This window comes from Phyllobates terribilis, unplaced genomic scaffold (assembly GCF_046119375.1).
Source record: "Phyllobates terribilis strain yellow unplaced genomic scaffold, ASM4611937v1 Scaffold_12__6_contigs__length_324123572, whole genome shotgun sequence".
Taxonomy (NCBI): Eukaryota; Metazoa; Chordata; class Amphibia; order Anura; family Dendrobatidae; genus Phyllobates; species Phyllobates terribilis.
The window spans coordinates 74,315,504-74,337,419 of NW_027362772.1; the positions used below are offsets into that span (position 1 = coordinate 74,315,504).

Here is a 21,916-nt window from a genome sequence, read left to right on the forward strand (position 1 = left end):
ATCCATTATATATGGGGCCCCTCAGTGTGGCATTTTGGTGGCTAAAAGTGACCAATCACATTGATTTTCTCTAACGGAACAGGAAGCGCATTTCCCAACTTAGAAAACAGCAAAAAGGGGACACATACTGCAGTGCCACGTGTTTTTTGTGCCACCATACAGAAGTAGTGGCCCTACTGAAACCCCTTAGTGTTCCCAAACTCACAAACTATAAAACCCCCACATGCCTCACACTCAGTGTCATGCTTCCATAGTACTCCTTACACATTACACAGTGCCCTTCTAACAGTATGATGCCTCCACAGTGTCCCTCCCACAGTATAACATCCCCGTAGTACCCTTTACACATTATAACGCTCCCACAGTGCCCTTCTACCAGTATGATGCCTCCACAGTACCCCCCCACAGTATATACCTGCACCAGTGACCCTATTCCCTCACGTCTCCTTAAGTCCCTTTTCCAGCTGTCATCACTCACCTAACTAAAATATTCAAGCTCTCCCTCTCATCTGGTATCTTTCCCTCTTCTTTCAAACATTCCAGCATACATCCATTACTTAAAAAACCATCCCTCGACCAGAACTGCACAGCCAACTACAGACCTGTTTCCAATCTTCCCTTTATCTCTAAACTCCTGGAACGCCTGGTCCACTCCCGTTTAATCCACTGTCTCTCAGACAACTCTCTTCTTGACCCTTTACAATCTGGTTTCCGCTCTTCACATTATACTGAGACTGCCCTCACTAAAGTCTCTAATGATTTACTAACAGCTAAATCTAATGGTCACTACTCCCTGCTGACTCTCCTGGATCTCTCTGCAGCATTCGACACTGTGGATCACCAGCTCCTCCTCACTACGCTCCGCACTGTCGGCCTCAAGGACACTGTTCTCTCCTGGTTCTCCTCCTATCTCTCTGACCGCTCCTTCACTGTGTCTTTTGCCGGCTCCTCCTCCTCTCGACTCGTCCCCTTACTGTCGGGGTTCCGCAGGGCTCAGTCCTAGGCCACCTCCTCTTCTCTCCATACACTGCCCCTATTGGACAAACAATCAGCAGATTCGGTTTTCAGCACCATCTGTATGCTGACGACACCCAATTATACACCTCTGCTCTGGACATCACCCCTGTATTACTACAAAAGACCAGTGATTGTCTTTCTGCTGTGTCTAACATTACGTCCTCCCTCTGCCTAAAACTGAATCTGTCAAAAACTGAACTACTCGTATTTCCTCCCTCCACTAACCTACCTGTGCCCGATATTGCCATTTCCGTTTGTGGCTCCACCATTACTCCCCAGCGACAAGCCCGCTGTCTTGGGGTCATACTCGATTCAGATCTTTCCTTCACTCCTCACATCAAATCACCCGCTCGTCTCATCTACATCTCAAAAACATCTCAAGAATCAGGACTTTTCTCACCTTTGACTCGGCAAAAACTCTTACTGTAGCTCTTATTCATTCCCGTCTGGACTATTGCAACTCTTTACTAATCAGGCTTCCTCTTACTAAACTCTCCCCTCTCCAATCCATCCTGAATGCAGCAGCCAGGATCATATTCCTCGCCAACCGCTACACCGATGCCTCTTTCCTGTGCCAGTCATTGCATTGCTTGCCCATCCAGTATAGAGTTCAATATAAACTTATCACTCTCACCCACAAAGCGCGCCATGATTCAGCACCACTCTACATCTCCTCCCTCATCTCAGTCTACCACCCTTCCCGTGCCCTCTGTTCTGCTAATGCCTTCAAACTAAAATCCTCCTTAATCCAAACTCCCCACTCCCGTCTCCAAGATTTCTTGCGTGCTGCGCCAATTCTTTGGAATTCACTACCCAGGACAATTCGATTAATTCCCAATACCCACAGCTTTAAGTGGACCCTAAAAACTAATTTCTTTAGACTGGCCTATCGCCTTAACACACTTTTCTAACTGTCCCAGTTTGGCCCATATCAAAATTTTCTTAAAAATCATGTTTATACCATCCATGCACTTAATAGTCTGTCTGTACTGTACACATACTGGCTGGCGACCAGTTCATGTAGTGCTATGTACTTACCCTGTTTAGCATATTATGGCTGTATTATACAATATTTGTACATTTTACCTTTTGTGTCCCCCCCTATTTCCTCATAGACTGTAAGCTTGCGAGCAGGACCCTCACTCCTTTTAATATCTGAGTTATGATTATTTGGTAATGTCTTTTTGTCTGTTCAAGCACCCCCACAGTGCCCTTCTAACAGTATGATGCCTCCACAGTGCCGCCCCACACAGTATAACATCCCCGTAGTACCCTTTACACATTATGATGCACCACAGTGCCATTCTAATAGTATAATGCCTCCACAGTGCCCCCCACTCAGTTTAATTCATAGAAAGTTCCACTCCACCCAGAATCAACAGAAAAAGTACTCTGTTAGCCTTGTTGTCCTGCAGTTTAAGGCTCACCGCATCAGGCACCTTTTAGTGATGTCATCGTGCCTCCTGAATCGCGTCTCAGATAGCACAAAGAGCACACATCGACAACAACTTGCTCCACCATTCTATACAATAAGATGCAGTTAAAGTTATATCTGAGATATATCCTGACCTTCATGGACAACATCCTAATGATCAGGGACAGCTGGGAATTATGCAGGAAGTTTTGTCATGGGAATACAGGATAGGGTCCTCTTATGGTTGACCAGAAAAAAACAAGCAATGCACCTATGTCCTGGACTTGTTTACTGCCTCTAAATGCAAGCTTTTTCCTGTAAAATTGATTTATGAAGTTTATTGTAAAAATCAAAATTCAAAAGTATTGATTATGATTTCATCGATTTGTGTTCTCTTATGTAAACTATGGTGTTCTCTCTTCTTAGGTAAATGGGCAGAATGTGGTGAAAGTGGGTCATCGGCAGGTGGTTAACATGATTCGGCAGGGAGGAAACAACTTAATGGTAAAAGTTGTAATGGTAACAAGGAACCCAGAAATGGAGGATGCCATGCGAAAAAAAGGTACAAATGACTATTTGGTTAGTTCATGTTTTGTACCAAGCACAAAGTGTTTACTGCATAGTAATGGTGTGAAATGGTTATATGGGTCATTAGCCAGAATTAGAAATATTAATGAGTATGTTATGGTAGTGTGATTATTGTCCAAGATAAGAAAAACATGGCTGCTTTCTTCCAAAAACAGCTACACCCCGTCTACAGACTGAAAGTGGTATTGCAGCTCAGCTATATTCAGCTCAATCTCGAAAACCATGTCTCATTTAAGACCACCCGGAATGGAGAGGTGTCTGCGCATGCTCCACTCTCTTTTTGCCTTGTATGGGTGTTCCAAAAATTGCACAAATTTTTAGACACGTGTTGCTTTCTCCTCTAAACAGACCCAAAGTAGGTGCTGAATTCTATTAGTTTCCAACATGGTTAGAGATGTAGTCGGGACAGAGGCTGCTGGGTAGTGTAGTGTAAAAGCCAAGTGACATATAGTCTTACCCAAGCACTCAGAACTAGAGATGGTGAAAATTGATTCACAAGAACTGGTCCGGAGCCCCCCCAAGAACTCCCTGCTACCTACTAGCATCTGTTGCTCTTCTTTTGATTCACCGAGCTGACGTGACATCACATATGCGTCATGCCGCAACATTAACATCACGTCTGGCCGGCTGATCAAAAAAAGATCCATGGATATCGTCAGGTAGAAGGCTGTTTTCAGAATCCAGTATGTTAGCAACAGATTACCGACATGGCCGATGGACCAGGTCCTTCAAACCAATTTGCATCGAATGTTTGCCTTGAGTAAAAGAATGGCCAAAGAACAAGCGGTCACATTATCACTGCATCAACATTTTGAAAAGTAACTCAACGACCTTGACCTAAATATTAAGGAAAATTAATCAGCTGTTAAATTTTTGGGCTAAAGCAGTTTAAAAGTATACTTGTATATTAACAGACGTCCTTCTTCTTCTAAACGATTCCAGTGCCCCAGCAAACCAAGCGCGTCACTCCACCCGCAATATCGCTGCGTTCCAAATCCATGACTTCAGAACTGGAGGAAATGGGTAAGTGTTTTTACATCCTTGTATGCCTGCTCCTCGGTTGCCTTGCATGAAATTCTTGTGGTCATCATACTTGTGGTCATCATACATGCATGTATACTTGCATGGCCCATGCTGTAGATAACCAAAAAAATTATGAAAAATAAGGTACAGGTTTGTTGACATGTAGGCACACGATTTGGTCTTTTGTGACAACTTTTGAGTGTTTTATAGAGGCAATAGAAGGCCAAAGAGTTTTGTTGGCAAAACCTAGTGTTTATTGGAGGATTCACTGATGATCTAATATCCATGAAGTCTGTAATCTTTCACTTGAGGGATGTTTTTGGGAAAACATTAAATTGGATTTTTTCCTTTTGCATTTTATGGGCGTTGATAGCTTTTAGGCGAGCCATCATTTGGCTGCCATCTGATGGTATGTTTGCCGACCCTTGATAAATTGTGACCCTGAGATTTTATTGCACTGGTTATTTATGAATGAGGCCCTTTGATCCATGGTTAAAGGTTAGATTATGAGTCTACCTCCTAAATGTTGGGTTTTATTCCATACAACCACTCTATAATTCTCAAATGAGAAAAATGAAGGCCAAGGCTACATGTCCAGCTGGTTGCTGGTCGGGAAGAGGATTCATTATGCAATAGAAGGTCACTCCAAATTTACATTGGAGACAAGTTGACACTATCTTGGGTCAACCAGAATTGGTAATCCCACCACATGGTAGCATGAACTGTTCCATGGCAAGTAGAGAGGGACCGGGTTGACATGTAAATCCCTCATATTCTACTATCTCAAGACAATATGTAGCCTCAGTTTTATGTTTAGGGTATTGTTAGCTCATAGTTTCCATCTTTTTTTGTGATGCAAATCTGGGAGTTCACCACATGAAGCATGCCCCCTTTTTCAGGCCACATTCCTTCCACTCTCTTCCATGCCCCATATACCAATCCTCAAATGTGTGTTTGAATGTCAGAGTTCCATCAAGGTTGGAAAATCCCAATCTAACATACAGGAAGCTCTGTTTTTTGGGAGGTTTCTGGAGGCTTCAGCATTGTTCAGTAGATTTACCAACCCTTTTGGGAGTCTGGTTGTTCTCCATTTTTTCCAGAAATTCCTGGACAATTTGGCAAATATGTATTTTTTTAGGAATGTAGATATAGGAGAGTAGAGGTACAGGTCACAATTAAGGCCCCCATTCAAGTTAGGCTAATGTCAGCAATCTGATGTGCATGGGGGACCTAACTCTCCTTTGACAGATGGTGTTGGGACACATGAGGATCCGCTTTGTTTGACTTTGAACTGTCGATCTTTTTGGTTGTCGGTGAGATAAGCTGCTACCAGAGAAGTTTGGCAGTGACCCTCCCGTAGAGAATATAGGACTGCTTAACAGAGTTAGAAGCTGAGATGGCCAAACCACTTAAGGCCTCCATTAAAATGTGTATGGGGACCCCAAATCTCCCTTGACAGATGGTTTTGTGGGAGATGAAGATCTGCCATGTCTGTTTTTGGACTGCCAATCTTTTTGTTGTCGGCAAGATAAATCACTACCAGATTAGTTTGGCAGTGACCCTCTCGTAGAGAACATAGGACCTCATAGCAGAGTTAGGAGTCGAGATGACCAAACCACTTAAGGCCTCCATTAAAATTAGACTGATGTCGGCCAAACTCATCAACAATCTGATGCGTATGGGAACCCCACATCTTCCTTGACAGGTGGTGTTGTGGGAGATGAAGATTCGCCATGCCCGTTTTTGAACTGCCAATCTTTTTGTTATTGGCGAGATAAATCACTACCAGATTAGTTTGCCATTGACTCTCTCATAGAGAACATAGGACCGCATAGCAGAGTTAGGAGTCGAGATGGCCAAACCACTTAAGGCCTTCATTAAACTTAGACTGACGTCGGCCAAACCCGCCGAGAATCTGATGCATATGGGGACCCCAAATCTCCCTTGACAGATGGTGTTGTGGGAGATGATGATCCACCATGTCTGTTTTTGGACTGCCGATCTTTTTGTTATCGACGAGATAAGCCACCACCAGATTAGTTTGGCAGTGACCCTCGCTTGGAGAACATAGCACCACTTAGCAGAGTTAGGAGTCAAGAGGGACCACGGTTGACCATCGTTTGCTATATTTTGTGTATGTGGCCCCTTTGTCCTTGGTGCCTGAGGGAGCCCAATGACTCCTGTGCCTCAAAGAAATACACCATTGCGATAAATGACTCAAAGTAGGTGGGATGGTCCAGATATAGATTTTTTTCTTTAGAGCTCAGGAGTTTTTAAATTTCATTTTTGGGCATCTGGGCATCTTGTACGCAGGAGTGTTCTTCTTGCTCCTGTGGTTTCATTTTTATTTCAGCAAGCATAATTTATAATAAAATCCTGTAACACTTGCATTACATAAAAGAAGCCGCACAGATGGTTTTATAGGAGTGAAAACACAGTGTTGCCTCTTGCGTGTCTCTGTATTGTGAGAATGGCGTGTAGGCTTTCTATGTGTCATGCCTGCTCTCCAGGACACAGCCGAGTACTCTTCAGAATACTATGTTCCAGTGCCGCCTCCAGGGTAAATCTGGCATGAACTGCTACAGTCTTCCCATTGTTCTCATTAGCCAGAATAAAAGCATGTTCTGAATTGGGGGCTATTCAACTATGCTTGCTCTGTTTTTTTGTTTTGTTTCTTTTTACAGTTAGGATATTTAAAATGTTGTCTCATGAAAAGAAACTATCATGAAGATTTTGATTTGTCCTAGATTTCCTGTAATATATACTAACCAGAAGCAGCTGATTTTGTGGTTAACAATTGATTTTAAATATATTTTAAAAAATTTCCAATTTTGATTAAGGTATGCAAAAAAATAAAATAAATTATAATTATATCACTCTTTATTAATGTAAATGCTGAGATTCATTATTTGCGTTTTTATTTTATGGTGTCTTTTGACTTTGTTTTTGCCAAATTTTTCCAATTTGGTTCATGATTTTTGCACAAAAACTGCTTTTTTTTCCTCTTGTATTTTTTTTGCGCTTTTTAAGATAGAAAGTCCCATGTACTGCTAAAATTTGAGCAATAATTACAGGCATATGTAGAATTATTCTAGATGGGAAAGGGGACAATAGAACATTTGCACAAAAAATGTTTTTTAAATTAATGAATTAGAATCTGGAAGACAAAAAAATACTCCCACATTAGTGAACATTAAAAAAAAAGCCAACAAAAACAACAAGTGAACACATAAAATAAACTTTCATGGCACAAATGAAAAGAAAAAAAATGTGCAAATCAAAAACAAGCTAACAACTAAAACTAGACAAAAAAAAAAGCACATTTACAAATGAATTGGGCTCTCACTCGCTAAACTCCAACTTATAATTGCGCTAAATAAGTAGTTGATAAGGTTGTTTACTTGTTCCACTAGTGAGTTCCTTAGACCTCAATTGCAGACTGTGGAGAGACTCAGCAGCTATGTGTTTAAATTCCCTGCAGCACTCCAACAGAAGAGATGGAGTATTACACCTTTCTTATTAAAAGCACTGGTCTGTCTATGGACTATATATATTTTCTAGTTCTTCCAGGGAGAGAGAAGGTCTTAGTAGTTATACTCTTCTCTGGCTAATAAAAGAAGGGCACCAAACAAGTCCCTTATAAAATATTTTTTATTCTCTCAAAAAATCTTTAAAGGCAGCAGGCTTTTGCTATATAACTGAAAGCAGCATAATGTTGTCACGGGTGTGTCAGATGTGACAGACAGTCGCCCTGCAGTTGGTTGCAGGAGATCTCTACGTTTGGCATTACAGACATCTTCTTAGAGGCTGGCTTTCTATAGGACCCAGTGGCTACCTCCCTCTGGCTAATTAGCTCCCTGGTCTGGGTGTATATATACCTGGTGTGTCTGAGAGGGAGGTTCCGGCGATACTCATTACTACTTGTGAGGCTTTAGCAAGAGCAGTACTTCGTCCTCTCTGGAGCTTGAGGCAGAGTGCGCATTTGTTTGGAGTAATCTAAAGCTAAGCAATTTTCCCCTGTTTGTCTAACCTTGTTGTCTATAGAGTTTAGTGGAGATTGACTAGTGCTTTTCTCCTCCCTTCCCTAGCCTTAGCCATATGCCAGGGAAAGTCAGGGCTAGGTACGCATGTGGCAATTGGTGAAGAGCCAATATAGGGATGGTAGTTGAGAAAGGGTGACACTAGACCAGACTAGGAGGTCTCCATTTCCCTTTCCCTAGTGTCTGGGCTCCCTTTCGCTCTTCCCTCTGTGTTGCACTAAGTCTTCCCCACACCTTGCGTGACAAATGTTGAGGCAGAGAAACTAATGCCAGTGATGTGTTATTTGCTCAACAGCTTACTGTAGTTTCAATACAATCAATGCTTTATCAGTAGGAGATTATTATCACTGCAGGACTAGGTGCCACATGCCAGGCAGTCCAGCTAATCTGTGTAACACCACCCCCACCACTGATTGGCTGCTAGCTGACAATGCACATGTAAGGAGCATAGGGCGCTAGTCGTGGACAAGGGGCTGCTGTTCTCTCACACCCTGGCCCCCCACAAACAAAAGATAATGTCCTCTCTGCCATATGGTTTGTGTGTAATGGACATCACTCACTTTCGTTCTAGGAGGCTCAATCTGTCCCACGATCTCGGGTCTTGGCTCAATCACACATTTTACACCAAACTCTTAGCTCTTTTTCAACAATTCAAATCAACTTTACTCAATATGTTCAGTTCAGACTTGGTCATGGGTATAGCACAGTGTATCACAGCAGTTACGGCTTCGGTTGCCTGTGTTATCCCTCGCTCTAATGGCACTTCTTGCCCCTGGGATGTCTCACCCGACACCACAGCTTCCCAGGACTCTGTTATGACTTGTCTCTGATGATCCCTGCCCGTTCTCCCCTTTGTAGACAAAATCGAGGTAGGCTCCTCCATACCTTTTTCGGGCCGTAGGCCACAGACATTAAGGAATGTCCCACTGAATGTTGTCGCTATCGTCATCATTCTGCTTTCTGCTGCTGTTACCTGTTCCTTTCAGGTTGTTCTGTTCCGCGAATGACCCTCGGCCCACAGGCCCTGAACTAGCCCCTTCCAGCATCTTCACTCCTATTCTGTCCACTCTGACTCTAATCAGGAAGACTTCCTCTTTTTAACTAACTAACCCACACTGGAGCTGTTCTCTGAACAATTAACTATGTCATCACTGGCACTACACACTTCCTGATTCTATTTTACTGCTCTGCTTGAAGTCCTAACTTATATCTAATGCTAATCCTACATCTTATGTCCTATACTTTCCCTATATCTAACACATCAGACATTATGCATTTATAAGAACACATATTATAGCATTATACTATCTATGCACCTTGGTGCCTATAAGGTTCTATGCGATATAAAACACTCTTTCGTAAACACAAGTTACAACCATTTTATACACAAGGGGGAGACATATGACCATTCCGGTCACATTCTTACACACACTTTTACCTGAAAAGTTTTATCTGGCCATAATATAAAGACTGTGGGCATCTCTGCTGTGGAAAAAAAGAATATATATACAGTATATATTACTTACTGTATGATAGTGAATGAATACCCTTTTTAATAAAATTAAATTAAAGTTGTACTCTACAATCTTCATTCCTTCATTCTCAAGATCCCCAAAATGCAATTTGCATTTTTACTTTGTTCTCTTGTACGAGTTTTTCTCCCTGTAAGATAGGCTGGATGTCATCTCTGTATTTCGCAACAGCACAGAGGTCTTCAGTAGCTAATATATCAGCACAGTTTCTATCTTGCATGTATTTCCTCCCTAACTATAGCATGTTTTTATGCTCTCCCTGAGATACATCTTCCCTTTCCGTACTGCGCAGATTTATGCAAAACGCCTCCCCTTTCCTGCTGCTATCTCTAACACTAAGAGAAAAGAAAGAGAGAGCAGAGAGATGTCAGAACCAAGAGCAGGAACTTTGACTCATAATAATTTTGCAAAAGCACTCAGCTATATAAACGATTTACACACATTATGCACTGGTAAAACAGTCAAATTTTTTTTTACCGAGGACTACTGAGAAAGGTACCTAACTTTGCATTTAGGAAGAAAAAAAATCTGTTCAAGGGTAAACATGGCCTTCAATATCCACATTAAAGTCATAATACACACCACCCTGCAGTTATTCTGAATTGAACTTGAATCCCCATTGATGTCTATACCGTCTCAGCAATGTACTGGAATACCTTACATAGAAAGTAATAGAGGGGAGTTGCTATGTATGGACCTGAGCACAGTAATAGTGTTTATATGCAGCAGCTCAAGCTGTAGAAAGTGGAGAGTTTTTTTAAATAAGTAACATGATATGTCTTCAGTAGTCAATATGTCTGCACAGTTTCTGTCCTGCATTTGTTTGCTTTTCTTGCTCTCTTACTTATTTATTGCCTATTTCCTCTGCCCTATGGAGATACTTTCTCCCCTTTTCATACTATTGAGATATGTGGACAACCCCTCCCCTTTTCTGCTACTATCTCTAACACTGAGAGAAGAGAAGGGGAATGTAAAAAAAGGGGCTGCCATGAATGGAGCTGAGCACAGTAGCAGTGTTTACATACAGCAGCTCAAGCTTTAGAAAGGTATAGATTTTTGAAAAAATAGGTAACAGGATACAGTGGGTACGGAAAGTATTCAGACCCCTTTAAATTTTTCACTCTTTGTTTTATTGCAGCCATTTGGTAAATTCTAAAAAGTTATTTTTTTTTCTCATTAAACTACACTCTGCACCCCATCTTGACTAAAAAAACAGAAATGTAGAAATTTTTGCAAGTTTATTATAAAAGAAAAACTGAAATATCACATGGTCATAAGTATTCAGACCCTTTGCTCAGTATTGAGTAGAAGCACCCTTTTGAGCTAGTACAGCCATGAGTCTTCTTGGGAATGATGCAACAAGTTTTTCACACCTGGATTTGGGGATCCTCTGACATTCTTCCTTGTAGATCCTCTCCAGTTCCGTCAGGTTGGATGGTGAACATTGGTGGACAGCCATTTTCAGGTCTCTCCAGAGATGCTCAATTGGGTATAGGTCAGGGCTCTGGCTGGGCCAGTCAAGAATGGTCACAGAGTTGTTCTGAAGCCACTCCTTTGTTATTTTAGCTGTCTGCTTAGGGTCATTGTCATGTTGGAAGGTGAACCTTCCGCCAACTCTGAGGTCCAGAGCACTCTGTCAGAGGTTTTCATCCAGGATATCTCTGTACTTGGCCACATTCATGTTTCCTTGAATTGCAACCAGTCATCCTGTCCCTGCAGCTGAAAAACACCCCCATAGCGTGATGCTGCCACCACCATGTTTCACTGTTTGGATTGTATTGGGCAGGTGATGAGCAGTGCCTGGTTTTCTCCACACATACCGCTTAGAATTATCACCAAAAAGTTCTATCTTTGTCTCATCAGACCAGAGAATCTTATTTCTCATAGTCTGGGAGTCCTTCATGTGTTTTTGAGCAAACTCTATGCGGGCTTTCATATGTCTTGCACTGAGGAGAGTCTTCCATAGGGTGACTGCCATAAAGGCCCGACTGGTGGAGGGCTGCAGTGATAGTTGACTTTGTGGAACTTTCTCCCATCTCCCTACTGCATCTCTGGAGCTCAGCCACAGTGATCTTGGGGTTCTTCTTTACCTCTCTCACCAAGGCTCTTCTCCCACAATTGCTCAGTGTAGATGGATGGCCAGGTCTAGGAAGACTTCTGGTGGTCCCAAACTTCTTCCATTTAAGGATTATGGAGGCCACTATGCTCTTAGGAACCTTGAGTAATGCAGAAATATTTTTGTAACCCTGGCCAGACCTGTGGCTTGCCACAATTCTGTCTCTGAGCTTCTTGGGCAGTTCCTTAAAGCTCATGATTCTCATTTAGTCTGACATGCACTGTGAGCTGTGCGTTCTTATATAGACAGGTGTGTGCCTTTCCAAATCAAGTCCTGTCAGTTTAATTAAACACAGCTGGACTCCAATAAAGGAGTAGAACCATCTCAAGGAGGATCACAAGAAAATGGACAGCATGTAACATAAATATGAGTGTCTGAGCAAAGGGTCGGAATACTTATAACCATGTGATATTTCAGTTTTTCTTTTTTAATAAATTTTCAAAAATTTCTACATTTCTGTTTTTTTCAGTTAAGATGGGGTGCAGAGTGTACTTTAATGAGAAAAAAAAATTAAATTTTTAGAATTTACCAAATGGCTGCAATGAAACAAAGACTGAAAAATTTAAAGGGGTCTGAATACTTTCCGTACCCACTGTATGTCTTCAGTACACAATATATCTGCACAGTTTCTGTCTTGCATTTATTTACTCTTCTTGCTCTCTCGTTTATTTATTGCATTTTCTCTGTCCTCCCCAAGATACTTTCTTCCCTTTCCAACTATGGAGATATGTGCACAACCCCTCCCCTTTCCTGCTACTATCTCTAACACAGAGAGAAAGGAAGGGGAAAGTACAAAGAGGGACCACCATGTAATGACCTAAGCGCAGTGGTAGTGTTTATATGCAGCAGCTCAAGCTGTAGAAAGGCGGGAGAGATTTTTTTTTTTAAATAAGTATCAGGATAGGACTTCAGTAGGTAATATATATGTCACAATTTCTGTCCTGCATTTGTTTCCTTTTCTTGTTCACTTACTTACTTATTGCCTGCTCTCACAGAGATACTTTTTCCCCTTTCCATACTATGGAGATATATGTATGACACCTCCCATTTCCTGATGCTATCTCTAACACTCAGAGAAGGGAAGGGGGAAAGTAGAGAAATCTGTCAACACCATGAGCAACATTTAGCTACATAACTTTGATAAAGACTATTTAGTAGTTTGATTAACTTTGCATTTAGAAAGCAATAAAAGAAATCTGTGCAAAGGTGTTTATCCTATTCTTCAGAAATAAGAGGACTAAAGCAAAAACCAACACTAGTCTTATCACCTATAGAAATGTGAAGGTATCCACTGAAGGTGTCACCAGAGCAAAGTGAGGTGATATTTATTCAGCCGGCAAAATGGCCACCTTTTTTCATTTGTAGAAAAAAAGGACACTTTGTGTAAAACGAGTCAAAATCGATGATAGTTTCTCTTCAAGATGTATAATAAAGAGACGTGCTAACAATGGGTCATTTTCTCTCCTTTTTCCTCCCTTGTGTCTTTCGATCGTTATATTCCCATTTTCATTACACACGTTGCTGATCTCCGCTATCTTCTGTTTGTTTTTACTTTTTCTTTTCCCGGTTCTTCTCATGTTGTGTCATGTTCGTCTCCATTTTATTAAATGTTAAGTGGAAAAAGGTACATCCTTGAAATTAATAATTGCTGGATAATTAAATGTGTATCATTTAACCTGCATTATCTACGCCGCGGTCCAGAGTTGTGTAATGTGATTAAGTTCTAGAGCCATGGGTAACATGAGTCAGCAGGGCTCAGTGATAACATTGGGAACCGGGGCCTTTATAATCTGTGAATATTAGAAAACGTAATAGGGTCTTTTGTACAATTCGGTTTGATGCAGCTGAAAGCTAGTTTTGATGGCGTCTGGTTTTACGGGCAGTTAATAGTCTAAATTACTCCGATCTGTTGAGTACAGAGATTTACTGTCAGTAGAAAATACCTATAGCTGGGAATGGTGCACCCGGCTGCGTGGTGTGCCCGGCTGCATGCATGGTGTACCCGGCTGCGAGGTGTGCCCGGCTGCATGCATGGTGTACCGGCTGAGTAGTGTGCCCGGCTGCATGCATTGTGTACCTGGCTGCGTGGTGTGTCCGGCTGCATGCATGGTGTACCGGCTGCGTGGTGTGCCCGGCTGCATGCATGGTGTACCCGGCTGCGTGGTGTGCCCGGCTGCATGCATGGTGTACCCGGCTGCGTGGTGTGCCCGGCTGCATGCATGGTGTACCGGCTGAGTAGTGTGCCCGGCTGCATGCATTGTGTACCCGGCTGCGTGGTGTGCCCGGCTGAATGCATGGTGTACCGGCTGCATGCATTGTGTAACCGGCTGCGTGGTTTGCACGGCTGCATGCATGGTGTACCCGGCTGCGTGGTGTGCCCGGCTGCATGCATGGTGTACCGGCTGTATGGTGTGCCCGGCTGAGTGGTGTGCCCGGCTGCATGCATTGTGTACCCGACTGCGTGGTGTGCCCTGCTGCATGCATGGTGTACCCGGCTGCGTGGTGTGCCCGGCTGCGTGCATGGTGTACCCGGCTGCGTGGTGCACCTAGCTGCATGCATGGTGTACCCTGCTGTGTGGTGCTCCCGGCTGCATGCATGGTGTACCCGGCTGCGTGGCGTGCCTGGCTGCATGCTTGGTGTACTCGGCTGGGTGGTGTGCCCGACTGCATGCATGGTGTACCCAGCTGCGTGGTGTGCCTGGCTGCATGCATGGTGTACCCGACTGGGTCGTGTGCCCAGCTGCATGCATAGTGTACCCGGCTGCGTGGTGTGGCTTGCTGCATGCATCGTGTACCCAGTTGCGTGGTGTGTCTGACTGCATGCATGGTGTACCCGGCTGCGTGGTGTGACCGGCTGCATGCATGGTGTACCCGGCTGCGTGGTGCGCCCAGCTGCATGCATTGTGTACCCGGCTGCGTGGTGTGCCTGGCTGCATGCATGGTGTACCCAGCTGCGTGGTGTGCCTTGCTGCATGCATGGTGTACCCGACTGGGTGGTGTACCCAGCTGCATGCATAGTGTACCCGGCTGCGTGGTGTGGCTTGCTGCATGCATCGTGTACCCAGTTGCGTGGTGTGCCTGGCTGCATGCATGGTGTACCCAGCTGCGTGGTGTGCCCGGCTGCATGCATGGTGTACCCTGCTGCGTGGTGTGCCCGGCTGCATGCATGGTGTACCCGGCTGCGTGGTTCACCCGGCTGCATACATGGTGCACCAGGTTGCATGTACTGTTCAAGTGTTGTGCACAAGAGAGAGGGAAGTAAGCATCTACCAGACACCTTCAATGGGGACTTATTTCCTCCTAAGGAGGACCCATTACCGGGCAAAAAGTGGCTGCTTTTGGTCTTACTTTATTCCCGCTGCTCCCCTGAATATTAAGAAAAAGATATGGGCCTTTGTAATTTGGTGCTAATTTTTATGGTCTTTACCAAGGGGGCATGGTTCATAGGTTTCCAGAATTCTCAAGGGGCATTTATTTAGGCTGCCCTGCAAAATTACTCCTAGCACGCCCGCCTTAGTAAACTGGGAGGCCAACCCAAAATCAATGGGTTCGTTGGACAATAATCTTGGTGTATTTACCAGCTTAAAGTTCTTCTGGAATCTAAAAGACTGGTAAACAATCCATGGTCTGACAACTGTTTTTCCCGACACCTCCATACACATGCATGATGAATTTTCAATGGGTGGGAAGGAATAAACTGCTGCCAGACACTTCTTTCCTAAAGGAAAAAAAAATTGGCATTGAAATCCATCTTGCCCAATCAGGAGGTATGCACATTTGATGCATGGCCGATCCAGCTGGAATTCGGTCGACATTGAGCTAATGCATAGGACAACCTTAAAATTATGCTCAACGTTAAAAAGAATTTGCATCTTCTGAGTAATGAAGTGGGCCTTTATGTTTATGTATAGCTTCACGGCTGAGTAAAAACTGCGTAAACAAGCCCTAAAGAACAATTTTCAAAAGCAATTGTCCCTAGACACTTTTTTCATGATCAAGATTTGGAACAACGATTAATTTCAATTTCCTACAAAACTGAAGGTTAAATGCTTTTGGCATAATACTGTAGCAGGATTTCCCAGGGAAATTGACTCCTTCCCTTTTCCTCAAGCTAGAAGAACTTTAGCCTATCTCTGTACCCCAGATTACCCCTGAAGGTGGAGATGCTGGGTTCTTGTACCTTGCTATGCTCCTATATGCATGCTGATCTGTTTCATCCCCCACACAGGGACTTATGGAACAGAAATGTATAGGAAAACACAAAACCGAGAGACTGGGAAAACAGACAGGGATAAAAGAAAACTATAATCATACAAATACAGTCACCAAACAGCCAAGTGGAAATCAAGGGAACAGTAGGAGGGGGAAACCAAATAGGAGAGGATTAGGAAAAACACACAATACCAAATCCACACAGATATCTCCTATAAACTACACCAACTGACTGCTACTAATTCATAACACTCCTTCACCACCAAACCTGGAACTATCACCAGCAATTCCCTAGTGCAAGAAGTGAGCATATATACCAGAGGGGAGTGGCCAACACAGAACAGCAGGGACAATTCAGGATGGAGAGCTCCAGGACATAGACAGAAATTATTTAACCCTTGCAATAACAGAGCAAGGAAAACCTGCGCTGCTAAAAGGAAGGTGAAGCAGATCTAACACATGCAGGGGTTTATATAACCAGATGCCACAATCTTCTGGCCCTTCCCTGTCGTGGTATCCCGGTGACAGCTTATTTTTGCTTGCAGTCATTATCCCCAATATATTCATTGACATAAACATATAACTTGACCAAATGTGCTCCCTAGGGAAGAGTCAGACAGTCATATAACTGGGACGAGGATCGCAACGCAATGCACATGACGCGCCCCCTGGACCGTGGGGTACTCAGTGCCGGGCGGGTCGTTGATAGGGGAGATGTCACAGTGGCGGTGACCCGGTCCGTGACCCAGGGCGGTCAATCAAAAGGGGAATACTTACAGGGGATTTATGTACAAAGTTTGTGACGCCACCTGTGGTATGCGGCTATGTGGAGCCGCCGCTGCTGTGCAGAACCTCTGGAGCTGGTATTAGTGCAGCAGGGTTGGTTCAGCTCTCCACAGGTAGAGCTTAGCTCCAGGGCAGTGTAGATGTATTATGTGATGCTGGGCGTTGTAGTGCAGGGTTTGATGGCGCAGCAATAATCACAGAGACAATGAAGTGCAGTCCTCAGGGTCTTTACTCACGGTTATTGCAGTCCAAGTTACAGGTACCAATGTAACTTCCCTCGTCGTGCTGCGCTTACTCAGGGAAGGGTTCGGGCAACCCTCAGATATCTCCGGAGTACTTAACGGGACCCCCTTCTGTGTCCTCTCTCTGGCCGTCTCCCTGCACCTCATACCTAGTGTCCCAATCCGGTACCTGCGGGCCTTGTCGGGCGACGTCTGTTCCGTCCCCTGGGTCCTCTATAGCTATCTTCTTGGTGAGACTGGTATGGACTGTTGGCTGCAGGACTTGAAATACTGCCGCCTCCGGTTTCTAGTTGAGACATAAAGTGCTCTGCTAGTTGAGGGACCGGTCCCCTTTGTGTGGCCTGACCCCTCCACCTCCTGGTAGATTCAGGCATACGGGTGGCCTCCAGCACTGCCTGTACCCCTGGGGTCCCTTCCTCATTCCTGGAGCCCTTCCTGCTCCTCTCCTCTCCTTCTTCAGTCCTGGGCCTCTCCTCAGGCCCTCCGCCTGAGCAGAGCTCCTGCAGAGCCCTGCTCCACTCCTCTCACTGTAGTTTGTTCTCACTCACTGCTCACTGTTCTGACTGGACTGGACTGTCTAAACAAGATGGCTTCTCTATTTATACCTTTCCTCTCATGTGCTCCCCTAAGCTACTTCCTCCACTCACACCCACTACATAGCTCCTCCCAACAGCTAGGGACCCGGGACTGTGCTCTCCCTTAGGAGCAATCTCGCCCTCTTCCCACTGCGGGTATGTGTTGGATGCAGGTGTTAGGGTCCCGAGCTGTACTCCTTCCTTACCTGAGAGTGAGATACCACACCTCTGGGTGAGATGCAGTACCTCTGTGGCGACCGAACCCTCAGGGGCGCCACATACCCCCCTGGTAAAACACAGCACGTCCGCGGGCTGGAACAGAGATAAAACAGGGTATATTACAGACATGCAAATTTTTACATGCATCACATAGACATAACAACTTTTCTTCCTTTCATGGGAGGCACTTTCTCTTGAACGTTACTGGTTACGTTTTTTATCAAAACATTATAAGACTTTTTTTTTTTTTTAAAGAACATCTTTCTTTACACTTATAAAGCATTTCTTCACATAAAACATTTTTCAGATAAAACATTTTTCAGCAGGTTACAACACGCTCTGCAACCGGGTGTCCATTTTCTTTAACAAGGTGCAAGCTAGCAAACATGAGCATGAGGGACCCGTCCAAAAACCTTCAACGTAGGCCCTGGGCGTGGCTGCAGGGCATAGGTGATCCAGGTGTTGGACCACGTCTTCGGCCACGCCAAACGGGTTTTTGTTCTGAGGTCATTTGTTGTTGCATAAAAGCAATAAGAGGCACTTTAAGAAGTGCAATTATTTACAATGGAAAGTTCTTTGGTTATTCACCGTCCATAACCTGGTAGTCTTTTTTAAATGGGTAACAACAAAACCTAGAATGCACACACTTTAACCTTTTAAACTGGCAGGGTTGGACCCTTCCAGGTAACTATGAACAGTTTTAACAGCTTAACAGGGGTGCTCCCTCCGGGGAAACTCCTGATTCCTGCAGGCTGACCCAGCCGGGTCTTCAGCCTGGGGCTGCGGGGGCATGTCTCTTTTCTTTGCCACTCGGTACACTTGAAGGGCATACCAGCCGCGCTCGCCCTTGTGACGGGTAAATGTGACGTAGTCACCTGGATAAAGATTTCAGCCGGGATGCCCCTATTGGAGGTGGGGTTCTACATCCCGCTGGTTCACCATGACGTCTCTATCGGTGTGCGGTCTCCTCACAAAGCCCCACCCCGCGTCCAGATCGAACTTGACTACGATCCCCTCTAGTCTGGGACTAGGGGTGGCAGCTCTTGCTTGGCGGGCCCGGGTTTTGGCCGCCATGTTCCGGGCCTCCATCCGTTCCCACCGCACCTGTCGGTCGTGACGTTCCCGCTCCAGCTGCCGGAGCTCCCTCCTGCAGTGCTCTTCCCACCGGAGGGCCTGGGCCTGCTTCTCCCATGGGAACCCCATGAGGTCCCCTTCCCGGTTATCCCACCGGAACTCTTCTCCTCCTGGGCAGGTAACCGGGGGTGCAGGTGCAGGTGCTAGCGGGGGTCCTTGCTGGTCCTCATATCGGGCGGACCAGTCGTAGGTGGTATTTCCATAGACCGACTCGGGTGCGGAGGCAGGTGGCTCTGGTAGGGGGCCCAGGAGCAGGTCGGTGGAGCAAGCGCCCGGGTATGGGGTTTCCGCCAGGGGGTCTGGGAGCCAGTCCGAGAAGCAGGTGTCTGGGATGGGAGATTCCACCTGGAGACTGGGGAGCAGATCGGCAGAGCTGGCAGGCGGGGGTTGGAGGTTCCGCCAGGGGGCCCAGGGGTAGTTCGGTGGAGCAGGCGCCCGGGATCGGAGGCTCCGCAAGGGAGCCCAGGAGCAGGCTAGCACTCTCAGCCCCCGGGACAGGGAGTCTCTCCTTACCTGCTCCCGTGGCCGCGCTTGTGCCGTCCTCTGCCTCCTGGCTCCGTTCAGGTCCCTCTGGAGCTGGGGCGCTGCTGGTGGAGTGCAGCGCTGGCTGCTGCCTGATCATCAGCTTCTCCAGCAGCTCCTTTTTCCAGCCGGCAATGGCGTCCTGCTGGTCCCTCTCCATTCTCCGGCCCAGCTCCTGGATTTCCACCTGGAGAAATTCAGTATCCTCCAGGGATAGCTCTGCCATGGCCTCCTCCAAGGTAAGAGGCCTTGCCGCCTGTTTCAGACCACGATGGGAGCTGGCTCCTGACTCTCCATCTTGCCCTCCGGGTGCGGTCTGTCTGGACTCCTGGAGAATCCGCCCTGTCTCCCAGGTTTCTTCTCTCCTCTCCCCTTTCGGGGGCGGTTCCATGGCAACTTGCTGTCGGACACACCTTGGGGCGGCCCCCCCAGCTTGATAGACATATCCACATACATGGTCACTGTTGCTCGGGGCGGGCCTCGCTTTTGGCGCCATTCTGGAACCCGGCCCATGATGAGAGGCGACTTCTTGTTGTCTTTTGGCTCGCAGATAATGGCGCCCCTTCTTCTGGGGCGGGCGCCACATTCAGTATTAAACACAGTCTCTAGGCGCACAGTACCCGTTGATAACGGGTGGGCTCATATCCTGTTCGTGACGCTAAAGATGACACGCCCCCTGGGCCGTGGGGTACTCGGTGCTGGGCCGGTCGTTGCTAAGGGAGATGTCAAAGTGGTGGTGACCCGGTCCGTGACCCAGGTCGGTCAATCAAAAGGGGAATATTTACAGGGGATTTATGTACAAAGTTCGTGACACCACCTGTGGTACGCGGCTATGTGGAGCCGCTGCTGCTGTGCAGAACCTCTGGAGCTGGTATTAGTGCAGCAGGGTTGGTTCAGCTCTCCACAGGTAGAGCCTAGCTCCAGGGCAGTGAAGATGTATTATGTGATGCTGGGCGTTGTAGTGCAGGGTTTGATGGCGCAGCAATAATCACAGAGACAATGGAGTGCAGTCCTCAGGGTCTTTACTCACGGTTATTGCAGTCCAAGTTACAGGTACTTATGTAACTTCCCTCATCGTGCTGCGCTTACTCAGGGAGGGGTTCGGACAACCCTCAGATATCTCCGGAGTACTTAACGGGACCCCCTTCTGTGTCCTCTCTCTGGCTGTCTCCCTGCACCTCATACCAAGTGTCCCAATCCGGTACCTATGGGCCTTGTCGGGCGACGTCTGTTCCGTCCTCTAGGACCTCTATAGCTACCTTCTTGGTGAGACTGGTATGGACTGTTGGCTGCAGGACTTGAAATACTGCTGCCTCTGGTTTCTAATTGAGACATAAAGTGCTCTGCTAGTTGAGGGACCGGTCCCCTTTGTGTGGCCTGACCCCTCCACCTCCTGGTAGATTCAAGCGTACGGGTGGCCTCCAGCACTGCCCGTACCCCTGGGGTCCCTTCCTCGTTCCTGGAGCCCTTCCTGCTCCTCTCCTCTCCTTCTTCAGTCCTGGGCCTCTCCTCAGGCCCTCCACCTGAGCAGAGCTCCTGCAGAGCCCTGCTCCACTCCTCTCACTGTAAATTGTTCTCACTCACTGCTCACTGTTCTGACTGGACTGGACTGTCTAAACAAGATGGCTTCTCTATTTATACCTTTCCTCTCATGTGCTCCCCTAAGCTACTTCCTCCACCCACACCCACTACATAGCTCCTCCCAACAGCTAGGGACCCGGGACTATGCTCTCCCTTAGGAGCAATCTCGCCCTACCCCCACTGTGGGTATGTGTTGGATGCAGGTGTTAGGGTCCCAAGCTGTACTCCTTCCTTACTTGAGAGTGAGATACCACACCTCTGGGTGAGATGCAGTACCTCTGTGGCAACCGAACCCTCAGGGGCGCCACACACAGGCTGGCCATCAGCTTTCTTGACGTGAGTGTGACAGCTGCATAAAAACACATGCTCAGATCAGGAGAGCTACCACCCAGTCCGAGTATTGCATTGTGATCCTCTTCTGAGCTATACGGCCGTTTGACTTTTCCCTTATAGAGGTTTAAGGAAAGAAAAAACTAGTAAATACTATAAAACAGAAAAAAATAAAATAAAGAAAAAAACAAATTTTTTCAAGTCTCCACCCTTCCAATACAGATGCTACAGCAGTCCACTATCTCTTTCGATATAAGTGACCTGCTAGCGGTCTTACTGGGCATATGCTTTACTGTGAAGACTGGGAGGGTGACTGGAGGGTCTGTGCCGGATTAGTGAGGAGTTAGAAAAGGAAGTAGTGTTTTCTTTTAGTAATAAAGCAGTTGCTGCTTACATAGTGTTTAGTTGTTTTTTTTTTAAAAAAACCCAAATAAACAAATATCTATTTCCATTTCTTTAAGTGGAAAGATTCTTATAGGCACCTCTGGTGTAACTTGATTTTGGGTTAAAAAATGAGTCTAAAATCCAACATTTCTTGCAATCAAAAAACACCTCAAAGTGGCCTATCACCTCCAACACTCTTTG

The 21,916-nt window shown here is 45.8% G+C and overlaps 1 protein-coding gene across 1 annotated transcript in view; it reads left to right on the forward strand.

The window, feature by feature from the left end:
• SHANK1 (SH3 and multiple ankyrin repeat domains 1) overlaps nucleotides 1–21,916 on the forward strand; it is a 619,704-nt gene that overhangs the window by 573,290 nt on the left and 24,498 nt on the right. The window contains exons 17-18 of the mRNA XM_073655995.1: nucleotides 2,858–2,993; nucleotides 3,962–4,042. Coding sequence (XP_073512096.1) covers nucleotides 2,858–2,993; nucleotides 3,962–4,042 — 217 coding nt within the window. The remainder of the gene's footprint in view (nucleotides 1–2,857; nucleotides 2,994–3,961; nucleotides 4,043–21,916) is intronic.